At 38.8% G+C, this 23341-nt stretch overlaps 1 protein-coding gene across 4 annotated transcripts in view; it reads left to right on the forward strand.

Moving 5' to 3' along the window:
• LOC105499288 (protocadherin 19) overlaps positions 1–21639 on the forward strand; it is a 115773-nt gene extending 94134 nt beyond the window's left edge. For all 4 annotated transcript variants that reach the window (XM_011771801.3, XM_071089143.1, XM_011771803.3 and 1 more), the window contains one exon: positions 17816–21639. In XM_011771801.3, coding sequence (XP_011770103.1) covers positions 17816–18414 — 599 coding nt within the window. In that variant the 3' untranslated portion in view covers positions 18415–21639. The remainder of the gene's footprint in view (positions 1–17815) is intronic.
• The last annotated feature ends 1702 nt before the right edge of the window (positions 21640–23341 follow it).

Genomic DNA, 23341 nt, shown 5'->3' on the forward strand with positions numbered 1-23341 from the left:
ATGGATTATTCTATCTAGTGCACAATCACTCTTCTATTTTCCTACCCTGGACATTCTTCCGGGTGTGGTCAAGATAAAGTGGATAGAACAGATGGAAGATTTCCTCTCAGGAGAGTTCAAGAACTTCCTTAAACAAAGGCAAGATGTGAGCATAACCTTTTACTTTCTAAACTACTTTTTCTGAGAGCTACCTGGAAAAATTTCTAGCTTCCTCACCGATCCAAGTAATTTCTGAAATATTTAGAGACTATTATTCGTTTAACTTTTAAAAATCAAAGTTAGTTTGTGCTAAAAATATCATGTGGACAGTCTGTGTCTAATTGAGTCGGGAAGAAAAAAAGGCAAGCTCTTGGTATCAATCTTTATTCCCTCTGTAAACACACATGACCAGAAGAGAAGGCTGTTATTAATGGTAATGCAGACCAGAAAAAAGGGTATTATTTTCAGTCTGTTGAACAGTACAAAAATGCTTCTCAAGCACTGTGTTCAGATGTTTCTTTTTATTAGCCATCACACAAGGAATTAGACTCATTTCAAGCAGTTCGTTTCCCCACTCTTGTCTCCGTAAAATCGTTACTCATGAGTGGTTTCTTTGTTGAAATACTGCTGACCTCCCATATCGGAATGCACAACAGGGTGTTAAAAATATAAACTTTTTAGTTTGCATAAACTCTGGAAGAAGGGGGACAAAGATTCCCCAGGAGAATAAAACCATTCATCAATGTCCTTGTTTATTAGTGTCCTATAAGCATCTTATTCAGGAAGCTGTGTCAGCATTACAATTCTGTGTAGACTTTGTGTGTGTGTGTGTGTGAGAGAGAGAGAGAGAGAGATTAACAGCAGAGGACTCTGAATTCCAGCAGGAGGTTTTAAAATATAATTCTGCATCTGCCCCTCTCTCTTGTCCTTTCCAACCCTTTTCTACCTCCCTTCCCACCACCGACCCATCCAGGGCCATTAGGACAGATAAAGGAGTTGTACCATGTCTTAATATATGAGCAAATGATGATCCTTAGCTCTTCAGCTAGGTGCTGTTTGCATTTTGCCAAAGCTGATTATTTTATCTGCAGTTTTAATAGCAGACCAGATTATTTGCTGTTCACTAACTATGAAAGCAAATAAAAAAAAAAAAGATTGCAAAGTGGAATTAAGGGAATAAGAAAGTACTAGAGCCAAAGAAGTCTTTTTCTTTAATAATTTCCATTTGCTCTTAGAATATTTTTATGCTAGAGTTCAACATCTTATATTAAACATATGTGCACTCTTCCTCTCATAACTGCCGAATTGGAATCTTGGAATGGAAATCATGCAGGCTTGAACGGAGCTTCAAATTCTCCCAGTGTTGTCTTATTGTCTCTACACAGAACTAGACTCCTCAGGGCTTCCCCCACCACAGCATGGCATTTCTCCATTACCCCATGTTTCCCAGACCCAGTCATGAAGAACTGGCATGTTAACCAACAAGTAGAAAACACAATAAAATTGGAGTTCAGGAGATGCAATGTTTTGGAAAAACACATTATTCCGAGTGTAAAGATACATGATCTAAAGATGGACAGAGCATTTAAATTTACCAGCCTGGTTTTCAGTAATTTTTTGATTTGTTCCATTAATTTGTGAATGAAAATGCATCTTAAGGATGATGAGGACTGGTGGTAGTGGTGGTGAATGTGTGTGTGTGTGTGTGTGTGTGTGTGTGTGTGTGGTTTTGTGGCCATGATCCAGGCTTATTATGCATCAGCTCCTAAAGAGATTTTTATAGAGCTGTGTCTGAGTGTCTTAATTCAGGTCATCTCAACCAGAGAGCCTTCTGCTACTCCTACGTGCAAAGGCTCGAGTCAACTCAGAAAAAGTCCTCACAGCTGTGGCCCAGATAGATTCCAAGACTTCTCTGAAACTTCAGATGGAAGAGCCGTTCTCTCTATCAAAGACAAGTTGGGAAAGCTGGAGGCCAGAGGATTATATTGTAATCTTCATGTGCTGAAAGGTGTAAAGAACCTTTTCTTCTTAATAAGAGTACTGGGACAAGCATAGGGTGCCTTCAAATTATCAGACTTCCTCAAACAATACATCAATTAGCCTTTCTTCTGAATTTGTATAATTGCTTTTGAGGCAACACCCTGAAAATAGCTTATTTTTTCCGACTAGTATAATTAAGTGGACAAATGGAAAAAGAATCATTCAAAGTAAATTTTAAAGAAAAGGGCAAAAGAGTAAAATTTAGCATTGCCCATGGAAGATGGATAATGACAAGTAAACACAGAAGGTGGTGTTTGATCCCTTCAATTTTGGTATTCATTATTCATAGCTATTATTCATAAATTCCAGCACAAATGTTAGGCTTGTGCCCCAGTGACACATTTGCATTTTATTTTAAGTTGATTTCTACCTGGTTCTGCAAACAAGGATTTAATGATTTGGGCTGCCTCTCACTCTTCCTCTGTTGCTTGTCTTTTCATATACAGTGCTGGCTTCTAGCCCCTTTTACACCCTTTGTCTCCATCATCAGCCTTGCTCTCCCACTCAATGTTTTACTCTCTCTCTTTCTCTCTTCTCTCTCTCTCTCTCTCTCTCTCCCCCCCCCACCAATGTTTTAGGAAAAAAGATTTCTAACATGGAAAACTGATATTTGAGTAGAGTCCCCTAAGGCTATCAATTTACTTTTAATTCGTCTGGAGCTAAGCTTTTCTTTGTTGCAATAAGGAAGGATTAAAACTGCTGTAAAATTTATTAGCTTCCAGGAAGATATTTGAAATGAATTTTTTTAATGATTGTGCTGTTTGCTGTACCCAGAAGCAGTGTCATCACAACTACAGTATTCCAGATGGTTCCCCAAGTTACACTGAAACATCAAGATAACGCTAGACTTTTTTTATGATGCCTCTATTGGTAATGAATAGTCCATCCGAGGTAGTTAATGGATATTAATTAATAGATATTTGTTTCCAAGGACCATTTCTAGTGATACCCAGCTGATGACAAAACACACACACTATCCCTTTGAATCATTACAAGAGACAGTGATTGGTTTACCGAGCTCTTTATTTTCCAAATGTGGAAGAAGTGATTGGAGATTTACTAAAGCTGTTTCTTAGCTTCCCCACCCAGTCCTAGGAATATTTTGGTAGTCAAGAACCTTTAAGGAATTTAGTAGTTACAGTTGCAACATTTTTCATTGACTCATGTGTAGTATGGCCTATTCTACAAAACTGAATGTCCTGGGACTTGAGTGAAGGAAGTGTCAGTTCCTGTTAAGGGGAACACCAGCTGCTGGGTGCCTTTTTTGTTCCATTCAATAGTAAGTTTTCATTAAAAAAAAAAAAAGGGAAGATTTTTCTCTTGGCCAATGTGCTCTGTCTACTCTTGCTTTCTGTGTCAGTCTTATGTGTGCCATCTTCACTATGTATTCTCCTAGAAGCTCATGACCATCGTAAAAGTGGCTTCTTCAGAAGCTGATGATCTGCTAGCAGTTTCCTTATTTTCCACGAAAGAGTGAAACCAAGTTGGAGATAACTTTAGGTTCAGAACTACTCTTTAAGTGTGATAGGCTCTGTGACTGGGCACAGTGACTCTCTCCTGTAAACCCTGCTACTCCTGAGGCTGAAGTGGGAGGATCCTTTGAGTCCTGGATTTTGAGACCAGCCTAAGCAACATAGTGAGATTCTGCCTCTAATATTTTTTTTTAATTAGCCTGCAGTCCCAGCTACTTGGAAGACCGAGGCAGGAGAATTGTTGGAGTCCAGGAGTTGGAAGCTGCAATGAGCTATGGCTGCACTATTGCACTCCAGCCTGGGCAACAGAGTGAAACCTTGTCTCTAAAGACATTTTATTTTATTTTATTTATTATTTTTTTTTTGTAAAGGCTCTGTCATCCTAGATGTATAACCGCATGTAGAATGTGCCTGACTTTTTAATCTACACCAAGTCAAATAACTGATTTGAACTCTTCAGAGAAGTGACAAGATGTTGTAGGTATCCCACTAATATAGGTTTGAGGGACTTAATTCTGTGGGCATCTTCATATGAAACTTTCAAAAACGGTCCTATGTTGTTCAGAGTTGTAGCATCTCAGTGTTCTACCTTTTGGGGAATAGTTCATTGGCCTTCTGTGTCACCTCATATTTACTTATAAAGTTGCTTTTTCAAATGGTTTATAAGCACCTAGATGAAGTCCAGCACTTCGTCAGATTATTTTCTCCTTCACAGAAGCCAAAATACAAAGATTCCAGTCTAGTCAATCTCTGCTTATCTCAGTCACTGTCAGCACCTCTTATTTCTTAGTCTCAATTTTCCAGGCAGCCTTCTGCTTGATTTCCTTGCTCCCCATGTATCAGCACAAATGATTTATACTTATATACATCTTGAAATCTCTTCTTTATGGATTGAATTGAATTGAGCCCCAATACAAAAATGAAAACTCCAGGAACTGTTGTGATTGCCCAAATTGCAACTTGGATTTTATGACTGTATGTGCCACACTCTCATCTATCATAAATATTAAATTCTCAAGCACTTATACTTCAATATGTTTTAACTTTGTCTGTTTGACCAGCTCAGCACTAAAGATTCCATTGAAGATAATTCAATTGCTTTGAATTCTGAAAGGGGCATCTTTTTAATCTATTTTCATGTTGCACTGGGAGTTAAGTGAATTTCAGGTGCATAGCCTGTGAATGATGGGAGAGGCCTATGTGCCATTTGGCATCACAGAGGCCGAATATTGGGTGACATTTGCTAACTGATGCTGATCTGTGAAATGATCTAGGACAAGGTTGGGGTTCATCAGTCTTTTTAGCCATTCTCCTTATCTCAAAACTAAAACTAAACTTTGCAGAATTTCTGCTGTTTAGTCAGCCATACTGAAAATGCCAAGTTATGCTAATCAGGGCTGGCCTTTTTTCTTCTATCTTCTCTTTTGGTGACATCCCTTTGCCAGTCTCAGGAACTTTGTTCCCACACCCCATCCCCATCCTTCATCCTTCCTGAGGCATCTCCACATCCAGACATTTCTAGTGTTTTTAATCCCATCAAAACTCTCTTATCCTCGATACCCTCATTCAGGGCTCTGTTATGTGACCAAAAAAAATCTGATAATCTCAATTCGATAGTCGTGCCTCTTTAAAATTTTTTTTGAAATTTATTTTTTATTTTAATAGTTTTTGTGGAACAAGTAGTGTTTGGTTACATGAATAAGTTCTTAGTGGTGATTTCTGAGATTTTGGTGTACCTATCACCCAAGAAGTGTGCACTCTACCCAGTGTGCAGTCTTTTATCCCTCACCCTCCTCCCACCCTTTCCCCTGAGTCTCCAAAGTCCACTGTATCATTCTTATGCCTTTGCATCCTCATAGCTTAGCTCCCGCTTATTAGCGAGAACACATAATGTTTGGTTTTCCATTCCCGAGTTGCTTCACTTAGAATAATAGTCTCCAATTCTATTCAGGTTGCTGCATATGCCATTATTTTGTTCCTTTTTATGGCTGAGTAGTATTCCATCACATTTTGTTTATCCACTTGTTGATTGATGGGCATTTGGGCTGGTTCCATATTTTTGCAATTGTGAATTGTGCTGCTATAAACATGAGTATGCAAGTGCCTTTTCCATATAAGGACTTCTTTTCCTCTGGGCAGATACCTAGTAGTGGGATTGCTGGATCAAATAGATACACTTTTAGTTATTTAAGGAATGTCCTTACTGTTTTCCATAGTGGTTATACTAGTTTACATACCCACCAACAGTGTAAAAATATTCCCCTTTCACCACATCCATGCCAACATTTATTATTTTTTATTATGGCCATTCTTGCAGGAGTAAGGTGATATGGCATTGTGGTTTTGATTTACATTTCCCCGATAATTAGTGATGTTGAGCATTTTTTCATATGCTTGTTGGCCATTTGTATATCTTCTTTTGAGAATTGTCTATTCATGTCCTTCGCCCACTTTTTGATGGGATTGTTTGTTTTTTTCTTGCTGATTTGTCTGAGTTCCTTGTGGATTCTGGATGTTAGTCCTTTGTCAAATGTATAGATTTGGAAGATTTTCTCCCTCTCTGTGGGGTGTCTGTTTACTCTGCTAATTATTTCTTTTGCTGTGCAGAAGCTTTCTAGTTTAATTAAGTCCCATATATTTATCTTTGTTTTTGCTGTGTTTGCTTTTGGGTTCTTGGTCATGAAGTCTTTGCCTAAGCCAATGTCCATAAGAGTTTTTCTGATGTTACCTTCTAGAATTTTTATGGTTTCAAGGTCTTAGAATTAAGTCCTTGATCCACCTTGAGTTTATTTTTGTAGAAGATGAGAGATGAAGATCCAGTTTCATTCTTCTACATGTGTCTTGTCAATGATCCCAGTACCATTTGTTGAATAGAGTGTCTTTCCCCCACTTTATGTTTTTGTTTGCTTTGTCGAAGATCAGTTGGCTGTATTTACCTTTATTCCTGGGTTCTCTATTCTGTTCCATTGGCCTACGTACTTTTTTTTATACCAGTGTCATGCTGTTTTGGTGACTATGCCTTATATATAGTTTGAAGTCGGGTACTCTGAAGTCTCCAAATTTGTTCTTTTGTTGAGTCTTGTTTTGGCTGTGTGGGCTCTTTTTTGGTTCCATATGAATTTCAGGATTGTTTTTTCTAGTTCTGTGAAGAATAATGGTGGTGTTTTGATGGGAATTGCATTGAACTTGTAGATTGCTTTCGGCTGTATGGTCATTTTCACAATATTGATTCTACCCCTCCATGAACATGGGATATAGTTCCATTGGTTTGTGTCATCTATGATTTTTTTCAGCAGTGTTTTATAGTTTTCTTTGTAGGGGTTCTTTCACCTCCTTGCTTAAATATACTCCTTATTATTATTATTATTTTGCATCTGTTGTAAAAGGGATTGAGTTCTTGTTGATTCTCAGTGTGTTTGCTGTTGGTGTGTAGCTGTGCTACTGATTTGTGTACATTGGTTTTGTTTCCTGAAACTTTGCTGATTCATTTACCAGATCTAGGAGCTTTTTGGATGACTCGTTAGGGTTTTCTAGGTATACGATCATATCATCAGCAAACAGTGACAGTTTGATTTCCTCTTTACCAATTTAGATGCCCTTTATTTCTTTCTCTTGTGTGATTGCTTTGGCTAGGGCTTGCAGTAATATGTTGAATAGAAGTGGTGAAAGTGGGCATCCTTGTCTTGTTTCAGTTCTCAGGGGGAATGCTTTCAACTTTTCCCCATTCGGTATAACGTTGGCTGTGGGTTTGACATAGACGGCTCTTGTTACCTTGAGATATGTCTCTTCTGTGCTGATGATTTTGCTGAGGGTTTAGTCATAAAGGGATATTGGATTTTATCAAATTCTTTGTCTGCATCCATTGAGATGATCATGTGATTTTTGTTTTAAATTTTGTGTAATGTGTCACATTTATTGACTTGCATATGTTATACTGTCCCTGCATCCCTGGTATGAATCCCACTCGATCATGGTGGATGATCTTTTTGATATGCTGTTGGATTCGGCCAGCTGGTATTTTGTTGAGGATTTTCGTATCTGTGTTTATCAGGGATATTGGTCTGTAGCTTTCTTTTTTTGTTATGTCCTTCCCTGGTTTTGGTATTAGGACGATACTGGCTTCACAGAATGATTTAGGGAGGATTCCCTCTTTCTCTATCCTGTGGAATAGTGTTTATAGGGTTGGTACCAATTCTTCTTTGAATATCTGATAAAATTCAGCTATGAATCTGTCTGACTATTTTTGTTAACAATTATTACCATTTCAATCTCGCTGCTCATTATTGATCTGTTACGAGTTTCTGTATCTTCCTGGTTTAATCTAGGAGAGTTGAATATTTCCAGGAATTTATCCATTTCCTCTGGGTTTTCTAGTTTATGCACATAATAAAGGTGTTCATAGTAGCCTTGAATAATCTTTTGTTTCCCTGTGGTATCAGTAATAATATCTCCCATTTTGTTTCTAATTGAGCTTATTTGAATCTTCTGTCTTCTTTTTTTGGTTAATCTTGGTCAATCAATTTTATTTATTTTTTTCAAAGAACCAGATTTTTGTTTCATTTATCTTTTGTATTATTTCTTTTGTTTCAATTTCATTTAGTTCTGCTCTGATCTTGGTTATTTCTTTTCTTGTGCTGGGTTTGCATTTGGATTGTTCTTGTTTCTGCAGTTTCATGAGGTGTGACCTTAGATTGTCTATTTTTGCCTTTTCAGACTTTTTAATGTAGGCATTTAATGCTACGAACTTTCCTCTTAGCACTGCTTTTGCTGTATCCCAGAGGTTTATGGGTTGTGTCACTATTATTATTCAGTTCAAATAATTTTTCAGTTTCCATCTTGGTTTCATTGTTGACCCAGTGATAATTCAGGAGCAGGTTATTTAACTTCCATGTATTTGTATGGTTTTGAGGGTTCCTTTTAGAGTTGATTTCCAGTTTTTCCACTGTGGTCTGAGAGTACTTGATATCATTTCGATTTTCTTAAATTTATAGAGACTTGTTTTGTGGCCTATCATATGGTCTGTCTTGGAGAATGTTCCATGTGCTGATGAATAGAATGTATGTTCTGTAGTTGTTGGGCAGAATGTTCTGTAAATACCTGTCAAATCCATTTGCTGTAGGTTACAGTTTAAGTCCATTGTTTCTTTGCTGGCTTTCTGCCTTGATGACCTGTCTAGTGCTGTCAGTGGACTATTAAAGTCCCCTGCTATTATTGTGTTGCCATCTATCTTATTTCTCAGGTTTAGTAGTAATTATTATAAATTTGGAAGCTCCAGCGTTAAGTGCATATATATTTAGGATTGTGATATTTTCCTATTGGACTAATCCTTTTATCATTATGTAATGTCCTTTTTTGTCTTTTTTAACTGCTGTTGCTTTACAATTTGTCTGATATAAGAATAGCTATTCCTGCTCGCTTTTGGTGTCCATTTGCATGGAATATCTTTTTCTAACCCCTTTACCTTAAGTTCATGTGAGTCCGTATGTGTTAGTTGAGTCTTCTGAAGACAGCAGAAACGTGGTTGGTGAACTCTTATTCATTCTGCCATTCTGTATCTTTTAAGTGGAGCATTTAGGCCATTTACATTCAACATTAGTATTGAGATGTGAGGCACTATTCTATTCATCATGCAATTTATTGCCTGAATACCTTTTTTTTTTCATTGTGTTATTGTTATATAGCTCCTGTGAGATTTATGCTTTAAGGAGGTTCTATTTTCATGTATTTCAAGGACTTGTTTCAATATTTAGAGCTCTTTCTAGCAGTTCATATAGTGCCGGCTTGGTAGTGGCAAATTCTCTCAGCATTTGTCTGAAAAGACTGTATCTTTCCTTCATTTATTAAGCTTAGTTTCACTGGATACAAAATTCTTGGCTGATAATTGTTTCGTTTAAGGAGGCTAAAAATAGAACCCCAATCCCTTATAGCTTGTAGGGTTTCTGCTGAGAAATCTGCTATTATTCTGATAGGTTTTCCTTTATAGGTTACCTGATGCTTTTGCCTCACAGCTCTTATGATTCTTTTCTTTGTCTTGATTTCAGATAACCTAATGACTATGTGCCTAGGTGATGATCTTTTTGCAATGAATTTCCCAGGTGTTCTTTGAGCTCCTTGCATTTGGATGTCTAGATCTCTAGCAAGGCTGGGGAAGTTTTCCTCGATTATTCCCTCAAATATGTTTTCCAACCTTGTAGATTTCTCTTCTTCCTTGGAAACACCCATTATTCTTTGGTTTGGATGCTTAACATAGTCTCAAACTTCTTGGAGGTTTTGTTCATTTTTTAAAATTCTTTTTTCTTTTTCTTTGATAGATTGGGTTAATTCAAAAACCTTGTCTTTGAGCTCTGAAGTTCTTTCTTCTATTGTTCAATTCTATTGCTGAGACTTTCCAGTGCATTTTGCATTTCTCTAAGTGTGTCCTTGATTTCCAGAAGTTGTGATTGTTTTTTTGTTATGCTATCTATTTCACTGAAGACTTTTCCTTTCATATCTTATCTTGTGTCATGGTTTTGATTTATTTAAGTTGGACTTCACCTTTTTTCTGGAGCCGCTTTGGTTAGCTTAATAATCGACTTTCTGAATTTTTTTTTTTTTTTCTGGCAATTCAGAGATTTCTTCTTGGTTTGGATCCATTGCTAGTGAGCTAGTGTAATCTTTTGAGGGTGTTAAAGAACCTTGTTTTGTCATATTACCAGAATAGTTTTTCTGGTTCCTTCTCATTTGTGTAGACTGCGTCAGAAGGAAGATCTAGGACTCAAGGGCTGCTGTTCACATTCTTTTGTCCCATGGGGTGCTCCCTTGATGTAGTATTCTCCCCCTTCCCCTAGGGATGGGGATTCCTGAGAGCCAAACTGCAGTGATCGTTCTTTCTCTTCTGGGTCTAGCCACCCAGTGGAGCTACCAGGCTATGGGCTGGTACTGGGGAGTGTCTGCAGAAAGTCCTGTGACATGATCTCTCTTCAGGTCTTTCGGTCATGGATATTGGCACCTGCTCCAGTGGAGGTAGCAGGAGAGTGAAGTGGACTCTGTGAGGGTCCTTGGCTGTATTTTTGTTTAGTGCACTGGTTTTGTGTTGATTGGCCTCCAGCCAGGAGGTGATGCTTTCCAGAGTGTATCAGCTGCAGTATTGTAGTGTGGATGCTGGATCATCTTATTTTAACAGGCATTTTTTAATGCATGTATCCAGATTAATGAAAAATGTGGAAATTTTTCTCCATGCTACAAGGGCTGGTTCTTGGATGGCACTTTTTGGCATCTGTCAAGTAATACCACATCAGTGTTTTGAATGCCAATCAGTGCTGGCATCCTTTCCCTTCTGCCTGATGTCTGTCATTCCATAGTGTTGTAGGGGAGGGCTGCTAACAAGGAGGAGGCTAGGAAACAGGAGAACAAAAAGAAAGTTTTAGGGAGCAACCAAAAGTGGAGAAAATTGCTGGAAAAAAGGGAAGAAGGGAGTGAAAAAGAGACAAGTAGTTGTTTGTAGTGTAATTTGTGATGTACTTCTTGTCACTTAGAGTGACTACAGGATAGCTTGGTGTCATTGGTTCATGAGTGTCTACAAATATCTCAGCCTTCACTGGTGTTCCCTTGAATGTTTTACAGATGGAATATCATCTTTTTTTTGTGCTAAACTTTTACTTTAGAATATGACTGTAAGCCCCGTGCAACATTACAGCCTGGGAGGGCTCTAGGGAGTTGTCATTATGCCCATATTGAATTTTTGCTAGATACGTAACAGATATTTTCCATATGATATCTAAACACTCAAATAAGCCCAATCCTCAAGGTATCAATCATATCAAAACCAAAATAAAATGCCTAAAGCCTTGGCAATATTTTATTTCCTTCTTTCCTTCCTTCCTTCTTCCATTTCCTTCCTTTTCCTTTGAGCCCGTTGCTGCCCTACTTGCCTTGTTAAGTTACAGAGATGGGATCACTAATAGTGCAGGAGAGAGCACTATTAACTATTGTTAGGATAGAAAACTTGCAGATCTATGGCAAATGTATTTTCAACTGAATGTTAGAGGGTACTAGATCTCTCGGTACTAGATCTCTCTAACGCCTGTATATAGTGTGCAGGAAACCACACAGAGGCTAAGAGGACACTTAATGTTTCTCAAAAGTTCTAAATTTACTGCCTGTGACAAAGCTACATAGTTTACTTTGTAGGTTTCTGTAGTGTTTATGATAAAATAGTTATTTCCACTTTTAGGAGTTGCACAGTATCTGGGGTCGGACAGTATCTGGGGCGTTGACCAAGATTCTTCCTTCCTTCTGTGCATTTTTCATTCAATTAAATTGAACTATTATTGACAGTTTAATGACAGCTCTGTGCTGGACGCTTTGCTAGGTTGAGATAGATGTAATCTTTGCTCATCCAGAGCTTAAAAGGTGGCAGAAAATATAGACATTAAACAAGTACAGTTGTCTCTTGGCATCCATGGAGGATTGGTTCCAGGACTCCTGAGGATACGAAAATCTGTGCATGCTCAAGTCCTGCAGTTTGCCCTGGGGAATCTGGTGGAACCTGTGGATAAATGAAAAGTTGACCCTACAAATCTGAGGGTTTTGCATCCCACACAAGTTGTATTTTCTATTCACATGTTGCGACAGATGCAGAACCTGCAGCTACAGAGGGCTGACCATATTTATTTTTAAAAATCTACCTGTAAATGGACCCATGCAATTTCAAACTCATGTTGTTCAAGGGTCAACTGTAATTACGCATGTGATGAATGTCATAAAAGGGAAGTGCTATGAGATCTACCTTAGTCTAAAGGATCACAGAAGGACTCCCTGGGGAAGTGAAATTTAAATGGAGATTTCAGGGATAATGTATTAATCATGAATTGTGTTTAACTGCTAGTAATAAAGAAACCCCTCTCCTACTAAAGAAAATAAATCAATGCCTTAAATAAGAGAGATTTATTTTTCCTCTTGTTAAAGAAGTTCAAGTCTGGTGAGGGTAGCTCTACAGTATCTTTAATAACCCAAGGTCCTTATATCTTTCTATTCTGCCACCCACAGGCACATGGCTTCTATCTTCAGGGTTGCCTCATGGTAGTAAGACGAATGTTGCAGCACCAGCCATTATGTCTCCATTCCAGACAGGACAAAGCAGGAAGGAATAAAGACAAAATAGTCTCCTACCTAAGTCAGCTCTCCCCTTTTAAGGAATTTTCTTAACATCTTGCTTTATAACATTGGTCCAATCTTATGTTACATGGCCACCCTTGTCTACAAGGGAGCCTATGAAATGTAGTTTCTTTTAGCTGAGCACATTGCCATCCCTAACAGAAATGGGGCTTTGTTTCTATTTAACAAAAACAGATAAAGATATTTGGCAGGTAATTAGTTATCTCTGCTTCATCGAGTAGGTGTTAGATAGGTCAAGGGTGGGAGGTGGACTTCTCAACAGTTATATTTCCTTGATTAGGCACATGTGACCAATTTTAACACCACTAAACTTCTTCATAATCATTGCCATAATCTCTTCCATTATATCTCACAAAAAAATGGCCCTTCTTTGGTTACAGATTGTCTTGTTCATGAGGTGATGCAGAATAAGCTAAGTAGATGTATAAGAGTACAATTCAGGAAGCTTTTCTGATATGCACATCACTTGCTTGCTGGTTCTATTACTGCTGCCACTTAGAAGTAGCCAATTACTTGAGCTCTCAGGAACTGGAACTCACTTTAACTTTTTTCTTTCTGCTTCATTGGTTGCAGATTATTTCTGAAGAGGAAACATATTGCTCTTGTAACTGTAACCTTGAACTATTTTAGTGTTGGATTTTTGTCTGTGATCATTAGGATCTTTGAGTTAATACACCCGAACTCTGAATCACAGTAAAGAACTGCCAGCGTTATCGAACACATCCATTGTGACTGGATATCTATACAAGCCCAGCAGAGCCTCTTAGCTCATCTATCCCACCAGGACTTTGAAAGTTTTAGCAAAGCCTGAAATGAGGTTTTCATCATTTTCTTTTATTACTTTGGTGGGGACCATGGGTAGGCTCTTTCTAGTGTGGAAGTACATTGTTTGCCCACATCTGAGGAGACGGCAGTTTCATATCCTGAGGAGAGTAGTAATTGCTGCATAAAGTTTTGCTATTATCTGCACAAAATAACATATTCTGGTCTTTTTCTATTTGAATTACTTCCTTAATCCATCATGAGTTAGTCATTACTGTATTACTGCCTCTTTTGCCTCTTGTACCCTGACAAGACTGATGCTTTAGTTTTTTGGGGTTTTTTTTGTTTTTTTTTTTTTTTTGCCAGGGGTTTTGGGATTCTCTCACCAAGTTTCCTGATGACAAATTGTGACCCCCAAATACTTATTACCATGTGGATTGAAGAAACTTTCACTTTTTTCTGTATTTTTTTATGGTCTAAAATAATCAGATTTGTTTTGAACTAAGGAGTTCTCTGGTCTCAAGATCTATGTTCCTCTTCCAAATTTATGCACTCTCTTTTTCTTGTTTGTTTTGCAAATCCTAGGAACAACTTCAGAAGCAGGGAAAACCAATTTACAAATTCGTCAGTCAACCCTAATCATGATTATGTTTAAATTAAAGATGCCTGCCTTCATTCATCTATACATGAATTTCCACAACTACATGTGGATTTTAGAATGCCATATTTTGCTTTGCCTAGGTTCAGGTCAGAACTTTCAGATAAAAATGTAGCAAAGTATCAAGTCACAAATAGGCTCATAAGAAGAATCTTAGCAGGAAATTAGTGAATTGTTAGCCCACCTCTCTATGTAAGCTGGAGCCAGCACCTTGACAGTTTGTGATGCTACAAAATGGTTCTTCTCTAGTCTCATAACTCCCTTCCCAGCCACTAAACTACATGAAGGCTGGCACATAATCTTTACAAGTCCTATACAGTTACAGAAGTAGTCTTTTTTATTTTTATTTTTTTACATCTGGTCTGTCTTCATTGCTACTTTTAAGGGGCTTTGTATTGTGACTTTCTCACATTTACTACACAATTTCTTTACTAAACTGAAATTTTGATTTTTGAAAGGTAATTCATCTGCAGTATATTTATGAATGTAAATTACCCTGTGCTGGGCAGAGATGCTCTTCCTGCCTGTCTATATTAACCATTTTTACTTCATATATAAAGTGGCTATAAACATACTTAAGCTAAGTTAGACTTCATTGTAACTGTATAGACAAAAATGTGACAAAATATCTGAAACACAAAAATAAGAAACAGCAACTCAGTGCCCTTGGTAAGGACTTAAAAAAGTATATAGGTATCAGATCCAAGCCAAGGATGAGACATTGTGAGTAAAAGAATCTCTTAGATTCAAGTCTTCACTTGCATGAGGTAAGGGCAGTGCATATAAGTTTACATAAGTAATCTGAGAAAACTGCATATGAGTCCAGCTCACATGGAGCTGAGGTAGGCTCAGGGAGCTTGGTGGGGAAGCTTAGACTGATTGCATTGTTGGGTGTGTCCTGAGTTAGTCTACATTTCCCTTTTCCCAACAGTGATTGTTTCATTTAGACAGTGGGGCAGCTGAAGGCAAGTACTGTCTATGCAGAGAAGCCTCAGAGAAGATTGAATTCCCTGCTCTGGTCTTCCTAGATTTATTAGATCTTGGAGGTGTCTGTCTCTGGGCTCTCTATTCTCCCTCCCTGTATTCTGGGATTCAAGTCTCCTCGTGCTGTTCATTTGAGGCAGCCTAGTACAGGGAAGGAGCACCGTACTCGGATTCAGGGTGACACATGGGTGGCATTCTCCTATTGAATGGTGTTGAAAAAAACTGAACCTCAAAATTAGAGGACAGTCACTTCATATTAAAAAAACTCAAAGAAATGTTGAGCTTCATGTTGAGGACATTGGGCAGATTCTACTCAATTGTACTTCACTACTGTTCTACTTTAGAAGTGTGAGCAAGTGGCATGAAATATCAGTCTTAATCTTGGCTGGGATTTTCTTTTCTTAGTTGATCATATGTCCATGGTTTCAGGGCTCAAGGGTTAGGTCTTTATGCTTTTATGCCTTTCAGTTAGGGACAAAAAGGACAGAGATCTTATAGCCTTCTGGACATTTTTTGCTGGCTTCCAGGGATTTTTACTCTGATTTGTAGAAATGGAAATAATTTATTGAACTTTTCCCTCACCTGCAACTGCTTACTCTCTCTACCCTGAAACACTTTCACTAATTTTTTAGAGGTATTGTTTGGAAAGTTACCAGATAGGCCTCAGAAGAGGTGAAGAGGCAAACACAGCTTACTGAGAAACCCTAAAGATGTGACTTCCATTCTACCTGAGGGATCTTGGGACCTCCTGTGGAAAGCACTATATTTGGAGGAAACTGATTAAAAGTAGATCAACTAACTCTTCCACTCATACTGTTTAGTCTACACAAAGTGCTTCTCAAGTATATCCCAAAATGCTTCCCTTACTTTCATATTTTCTGCCTCCCAGGTACATGCATGTTGAATGATAATAGGGTATCAGATGGCAACACAGAGAGTTTGCAGGGAAGGGGCAGAGAAAGGGCCTTGACCTTTCATTTTGCAGAAGTGGCCATGCAGCCTGATGTGGAACTGTGCTGGAGTTTGCAGAAACATTGTCCTATCTATGTGGAAGGCACTTTTCCTGTTTGCCATGTTGTTCATTTGTTATTTGGTTCCACTGTGCAAAATTCTGAGTGTTTCGTTCCCCAGCACTGAAAGGGGGATAGAAGTGCCCATCTTAAAGATAAATTGGCAAATTATGTCCAGGTACACTGAAGAGATCTTGTCTTTAGTTTGCTTTTAAGTAGCTTAAATGAGGTCAAGGGCCATGCCCAGAATTGTGTTGAAAGCTGGATTTAGCTTGGATTAAGTCCTTGATATTTAACAGGCTTCTAATGTCTTTCCTCCAAATAATGAAGTGTACAGCCAATTCAACCATTATTCCTTGAGCCCTCTGCCTTGTGCCCCTTCACCAAAGAACCTTTAATGAATGAGGCATAGCAGTACGTTGCTCTGCTATGCCATTTACTCTTTAAAAACAATGAAGAAGCAAGCAAAAAAACACCAAAAATATAGAAATACAGGTATACAAGGAAGGTGTGTTATATCCAGTCTGATGCCAAGTAAGACTCTGAATTGCAGACATCTTCCCCCTGCAAAAAATCAGTCACAGCATAAATATATATATTCTATATACATATGTATATATATATATATTTTCTGTAAATGTTAAGCTGCTCCTATTTTGATGCATTGTGCAATGCGATGAAAATTTTCATTAGGTCGTCCTAATGAAAATTCTTGCAAGAATGTAACATAAATATAAATAGATCTGGAAAACTGAGGCTAGAAAACAAACATTGAGATTAACAGTTTTCCAGTGACAGGCAGAAGTTAACCCTGGGTCCATGCCTTGGTAAAGCCTGTGTAGTAAGCCTCTCTGAGAGCCAAATTGAAACTTTAACCCTTAGTGAACCTGACCTGGAAAGATAAATCTATGTCTCCCCAATAATTGTGAATTGTAACTGCTGAGATCTTCCAGGATGGAGTTAAAATAATCCATGAAAGATTTCTTTAAGAAATATTTCTCTAACAAAACTGCAGATAAGAAAGATAAGGAGGGATGGCTAGTTGGGTCTAATTAACAATGCCCAACATGTGACTGATGTTTGCATAGGGCCAGTTGAAGCTTATGGGTCAGCTGGAAAGAAGGGATCTCAGTTTATTCCTTCTGATGGGAAATCAAGTCATGGAAGTGGCATAGTGAGGAGATTGGCCGGTGGGACTGGTGGTCAAAAAGAAGGGGTGTGATTGGGCTTTCACAGAGAGTAGGATATCAATCTAAACTTAAATTAAGCACTGTGTATCAGTGATGGGTAGAGTGGAAGGGTGTTCGGCAGTGCTGTTGTTCAAAAATATGGCCAAGGCTTCTTAAATATACTGACACTTGGATTCCCTTCCCTGCCTCCGCTCCCTCATCTGCTGAATCCAGTTTCAAACATAGGTGATTTTTAGCAGGAGCTGTTGATTAAAATGCTGACTCTCAGCACCTTGACACTCCAGATGAACTTTAGAATATATATGTGTTTTCATCATAATGTGTTTCCCTTTAGGTTTTTTGTTTTGTCAGTAGTGGGAACCTTAAAAAGGATGTACATAGAGGGAGATCTACAGCCTTTTAAAAATCCAATTCTTCACACTTGTCCCAAAAGGCAATAAAGGACTACCTAAAAGTGCCATTTCCCAGAAGGGCCTGTGGATATCTAAGAAACCAGAGCACTGGGGAGTAACAATGATTCCTGGGAAAAGCTGATGAAATTGATATTTTCTTTTTCCCAAACAGATCAGAATGAAGGATTTCATTGCCGGGAAGAATGCCGGATTCTTGGCCACTCTGACAGGTGCTGGATGCCCCGGAACCCCATGCCCATCCGTTCCAAGTCCCCTGAGCATGTGAGGAACATCATCGCGCTGTCTATTGAAGCTACTGCTGCTGATGTTGAGGCTTATGACGACTGCGGCCCCACCAAACGGACTTTCGCAACCTTTGGCAAAGATGTCAGCGACCACCCGGCTGAGGAGAGGCCCACCCTGAAAGGCAAGAGGACTGTCGATGTGACCATCTGCAGCCCCAAGGTCAGCAGCGTTATCCGGGAGGCAGGCAATGGCTGTGAGGCGATTAGCCCTGTCACCTCCCCCCTGCACCTCAAGAGCCCTCTGCCCACCAAGCCTTCCGTGTCTTACACCATTGCCCTGGCTCCCCCGGCCCGTGATCTGGAGCAGTATGTCAGCAATGTCAACAATGGCCCTGCTCGTCCCTCTGAAGCTGAGCCCCGTGGAGCTGACAGCGAGAAAGTCATGCACGAGGTCAACCCCATTCTGAAGGAAGGTCGCCACAAAGAGTCCCCTGGTGTGAAGCGTCTGAAGGATATCGTTCTCTAAACCAGTCTCCGGGAAGAAGAGAAAGAAACCACAGTGGCTAGTGAAGAAGCAGGAGCTTCTTGTTTTAATTGCTCACCAATGGTTGGTTCTTGAGTGGCTATATTTCAGAGCTTTTCCTAAATGTATTGTTTATAGGTGACTATCATTCCGTGACAATCCCTTGTTTCAACAGGCGGCAGGGGTGTTCAGTTGGAGCAAATTAGCTTTGGCGTGAGTTGTTCATGGGGCCTTGATGTTGGGGAAACAGAGACAAATTCAGTTGTGAAAAGTATTATGTATTAAGTGTTTGAATTTATATATTTTTCTATGTCAAAATTATAATATAAATTACCATTGTTTGTGGAGGATTACATTTAAAAAAGCAAAAAGTGAAAAAAAAAAAAAAAAAAAAAAAGCTCTGGACACCTTTAATAAGCCCGCCACTGTTTTTTGTAGTGTAGACAAGTTAATGGTCATTTATTGTGTACTATTCATTGATTCAGTGATGTGAAATTGAGCCCCCAAAAGGTTGTTTCTGAAGCTCGAGTACTTCCCAATGCCGCTACTTTGCTGTGGACACCCCTGCTTTAAAAACCCTTTTGCTAGCTGTGCTATTGTTGTATTTGATATTGCAAATTGCTATGTGTGTGGTGATGGCAAAAGGCTTTTAAAGGTTGGTGTTTTCTTTTTCTTAAAAAAATAATAAAACTACAGACAAAAACAGTGCAAACAACTGAGACAGCAAATGAATGAGCAACACCACGCATATAGATTGAGTACTTGGAGAATACTCACGTTTTTTAACTCATGTAGTGATTGCTCACCACTTTGCAAAGTATTTTTCCTGCCTTTCGGTGGTCTGCCCAGGTCCATGATAGATCATTGCAGAAAGTCATTTTTGGATAGGCTGCTCTCTAATTTGCAGTTGTCAGAAATACTGTGCTGAAAGTTTTATGACATCCATCTTTTAAATTTTCAGGCCCTGAACAGGAAAGTTGCTCCTGAAGTTATGTTTCCAGGCTTAGAAATTCCCTCTCTCCAATCATCTAAAACTGAAGATGACTGAATCTATTTTAAGATCTAAATTAGCATCTCTTCAGACACACACTTCCTGATTCAGTGTTTCCCAATCATGATTAGAATTAGACTGCAAAGCACGTCATGGGCTGGAATTGAGAACTCCATGTTGCTCTGTATCTTAGGCTTATACATAGGGATAGAGTAAGCAGTACAAAGTGTACATTTTGGAAAAGACAGGTAACAGGTAACAGCATCGCTAATCCCATTACTGTGCCTTCTAAACGGAGACACTCAGACACTTGAACTCGTCTTTTTATGACTAATACTTTTTTGATTAAAAATGTGAACAAGAAAATATTAAAATAAAAATCCTTTAGATTTAGCCAACTCTTTTTGCTGTAGGCTAGGAATACACCCTTTTTAAATTAAACTGTACATCCTTTTTTTTCTGTTTTAACATTCCTCTAACTCCCCCATTTATCTTTTGTCTATTAATATTCACTAGCCCACATAGTATTTTTGCAGCCTAAGAGTTCATTATTTAAAAATAAACTAAAGAAATATGTCACCTTTGTTCTGCCTTGGTCTTAAGAGAGTTGTTTCTAGAGAAACAAGTTTTATGGTTCTGTTTTCATTTGTTTCATTTTTTGAAATTCAAGAGTACACAGAGAGAAGGCCTAGAGGTTAGATCACTAGAATGCAAAAGAGGATTTATTTTCTTAAGTTTAGGTAGATAAGTCAGCTCTTTTGAATGTTTTACTTATTTTTGCCTGAGTTCCTAGCTTTACACATTACTAGGAGTATTTTCTTTTACGGGAGGGAGAAGGGTTTTGAGGGAGGGGGTGGGTAAGGCAGTAGGGATGGGGTTAGGTAGGGGAGAACATTTCTGAAAAAGAACTTATAATGAAGCTACAAATCCATCCTTATTTCTTATTCAGTGCTGAATACTACCTCATGCAAAATATTGGTGTGGCTGCAAATTTCCTTCTGAAACTGACACAATTAAGGATGAATTACCATAACATCTTCATTTTTCCTCATTTCATTGCCTCTCATACAGTTTTCTCCCTCTGATTTATTTCATTTTGGTAGTAGATTTTGAATTAAGTATTTATTTCTCTTTGCAAGTGACTATTTGATTAACACATTAAAATTTTTTTTTAAATTTCCCCTTTAAGTTATGATGGCTGCCTATATAGAATTTAGACTGTTTCTCACCCTGATCCATCCTGATATGTTATTAGCTGCCATTTCAAGGTCACTTTGAAGTCAGACTCTACAGTTTTCTACAGGTGTATTTCTTGCTATGCTCAGTGGGAACGAGGGAGCAGAAAAGATTGTGGAAAGTGGGAACATTAATTGTCACGTGGCTGTTGAGCCAGAGAAGCCACTGGCTGCCATGCCTCTTACCAACCAAGTTTTAAATGGTTAGAGTGGCATTGGCATTGATTTTGCTTTTCTTTTGAGTTTTCTTCATTTCTTTTCATAATTCATCTTCAAGTTATAGATCCATCCTTCTTCCCTATCCAAATACCTTGTTCTCAGTGGGCAGTCAGATTTTTTTTGGCTTCCAAACCTCACTGAGCATGTTCAGAGAATTCCTCTCATTAAGAAATTGTCCTCTCAGAAGCACAAGTGCATACTAGGAGGGCTTTGTAAACTAAACTGGTTTTGTAGGCAGGCTGTACCTGCAAATAGGCATTCTGAGCAAGGATCCTAAATTTCCCTTTGGCTCATGTATCCCCACTCCCCCGCCCCCCGCCCCACCTTCTCCTTTTTGGCATGTCTGGTGAAAAGCTACAAGGTCCACAGGGCCAAATATTCTTCCTTTTCGTTCTCTAAACATGTTGCACACGTAAACTCAAGGGAGTGATTTTGGTTCCTAAGTCCTAGGCAGTTCTATTCCGTTTATTCTGATGTCCCTTTTAAGGAGGAGTTGGTGTTGAAGTGTGACATACTTTAATGATAACTGCTTTGGCAATTCCCCAGACAGGTAAACTTCTTCATCCTTCCCCAGACAGGTGAACTTCTTCATCCAAAATAAGGGGTTTGGTTTACATTGATTGCTTTCCTCCAAATATGGGGATATACAACATAACAAAGGAGAAGGGGGCAATGCCATGTGGAATCCCTTTTTTCTCTTCCCTTTAGGGACTAATCTGTGAACCTGTTCAGAATTAAACTTACCATCCCTTTGATCCTCTTAAAGCCAGTAGAGTAAATTATGGCCCACCCTATTGCTGAAATAGATAATGGGCCCCCAAAGGATCCTGCAGTTTCTGTAGAGCAGTGGTTCTCAAGTGTAGTTCCTGGATCTGCAGCAACAACATTACTTGGGGACTTGTTAGAAGTGCTAATTCTCTATCCCCACCTAGACCAATTGAATAAAAAATTCTGGGGGTGGGGTCCAAAAATACTTATGAATCAGTTGCCCATTAAAGGTTGAGAGCTTGTTAAAGCACAGGTTGATAGTTCCCTGAGTTTTCAGTTCAGTTGGTCTGGGGTGGGGTCTGCATTTTTGCATGTGTAAAAATTCCCAGATGATACTGATGCAGCTGATCCAGGGACCGTACTTCGAGTACCACTTCTGTAGTGGAAACCTGCCTGATAGAGCTAATTGCACCTAAGGTGTTCATTTAGACAAATTTGTTCACTCAGTGATCCACTGATCTCTAATCAAAAATATTTTTAAAAAATACAATTTAGGTCTCTGAAAATTGGAACCTACCAGAGTATCATCTTGATAGTGTTACTTCAGCATATGACTGACTGATTTTATGAAGGGAGTTTAGCTGACTTTTCCCTATAGCCCTATCATATTAAAAAAAGCAAAACAGAAGTGGTCCACTTGAAGCAGCAAGGACAAAGGGCAATTTAGGGAGAGGCAGGGTGAAGGGGATAGCTCGATTGGGCATCCAGAGTGGAAAAGGATTATTATTGTACATAATAGCAGTTTTGGCTGGAATTCCAATCCACTTTCTGGGGATCATTTTGATGTTGAATGTTCCCCCAAAGCATTCTGACAAGTTTGGTCCACTTGGCTCTTTACCCCAGGTAGGAAGACCCTTATTGACTTTGAAAAACTGGCATAAATGAGCTTAAGAAATCCATTGTATACAGTCCTAGTGTTTGCCTTCTTGGTAAAATTACATTTAAGGATGTCATTTCATGAGTCAAATTGTATCTGCTGACACTGAAGTGTATTGAGATGTTGTTCTTTAGTTTAAGTATGTAACAAAGTAATATTCAAAGGGGATGTGTGGGGGTGGGGCTGGGACCGGGTGGCTTTATATTGATAATGAAATATTCCAGAGCAAAACACATTGTCCTAATGAAGTTGTTGCAGCTCTCTTTGTTTTCTTGTGCCGCTGGAATTGGCCCGTGGGTCACTTGTTGTGCAAAAGTGAATTAATTTCAAATAGGAATCATATTGCTTTTGTGAAACAAAGAAAATTTACCACCTTGTCTGATGTATAGATTGGAAGGCGCTCTTGGTAAAGACAAACCCACAAACACCTGATCTTGATTGGAAAGCATTGTAGGTCATTAGGGAAAACTGATGATGCTGACTGTTGATCCAGCTGTGTTGGCAATTCAAGATGACCTTGTTACTAACTGAAAGTTGCTGTCAACCTTAGCAAACAAACTAGCTAACACCATTACAGCACTGGTTAAGTAGATTTTTACTGGCACTGGCTGGCGTTCAGCTGAGGAAGGCTAGGATACAGACTTTAATGACCAAGAGCCAGACTAGCTCAAGCTAGAAATCAGCAACAAATACCTCCTTGTGCTATTTGAATGCTAAGGTATTAGTTGCAAAAGGCTTACGCCTTCGCTCCTCTAGTGAGGGGAATGAGCCTGATGACACTATTACTGTTTACCTGTCAAACCAGGGTGGAAATTTGGAGGGATGCAAGTACAGTATGTC

Source organism: Macaca nemestrina, chromosome X (genome assembly GCF_043159975.1).
Source record: "Macaca nemestrina isolate mMacNem1 chromosome X, mMacNem.hap1, whole genome shotgun sequence".
Taxonomy (NCBI): domain Eukaryota; kingdom Metazoa; phylum Chordata; class Mammalia; order Primates; family Cercopithecidae; genus Macaca; species Macaca nemestrina.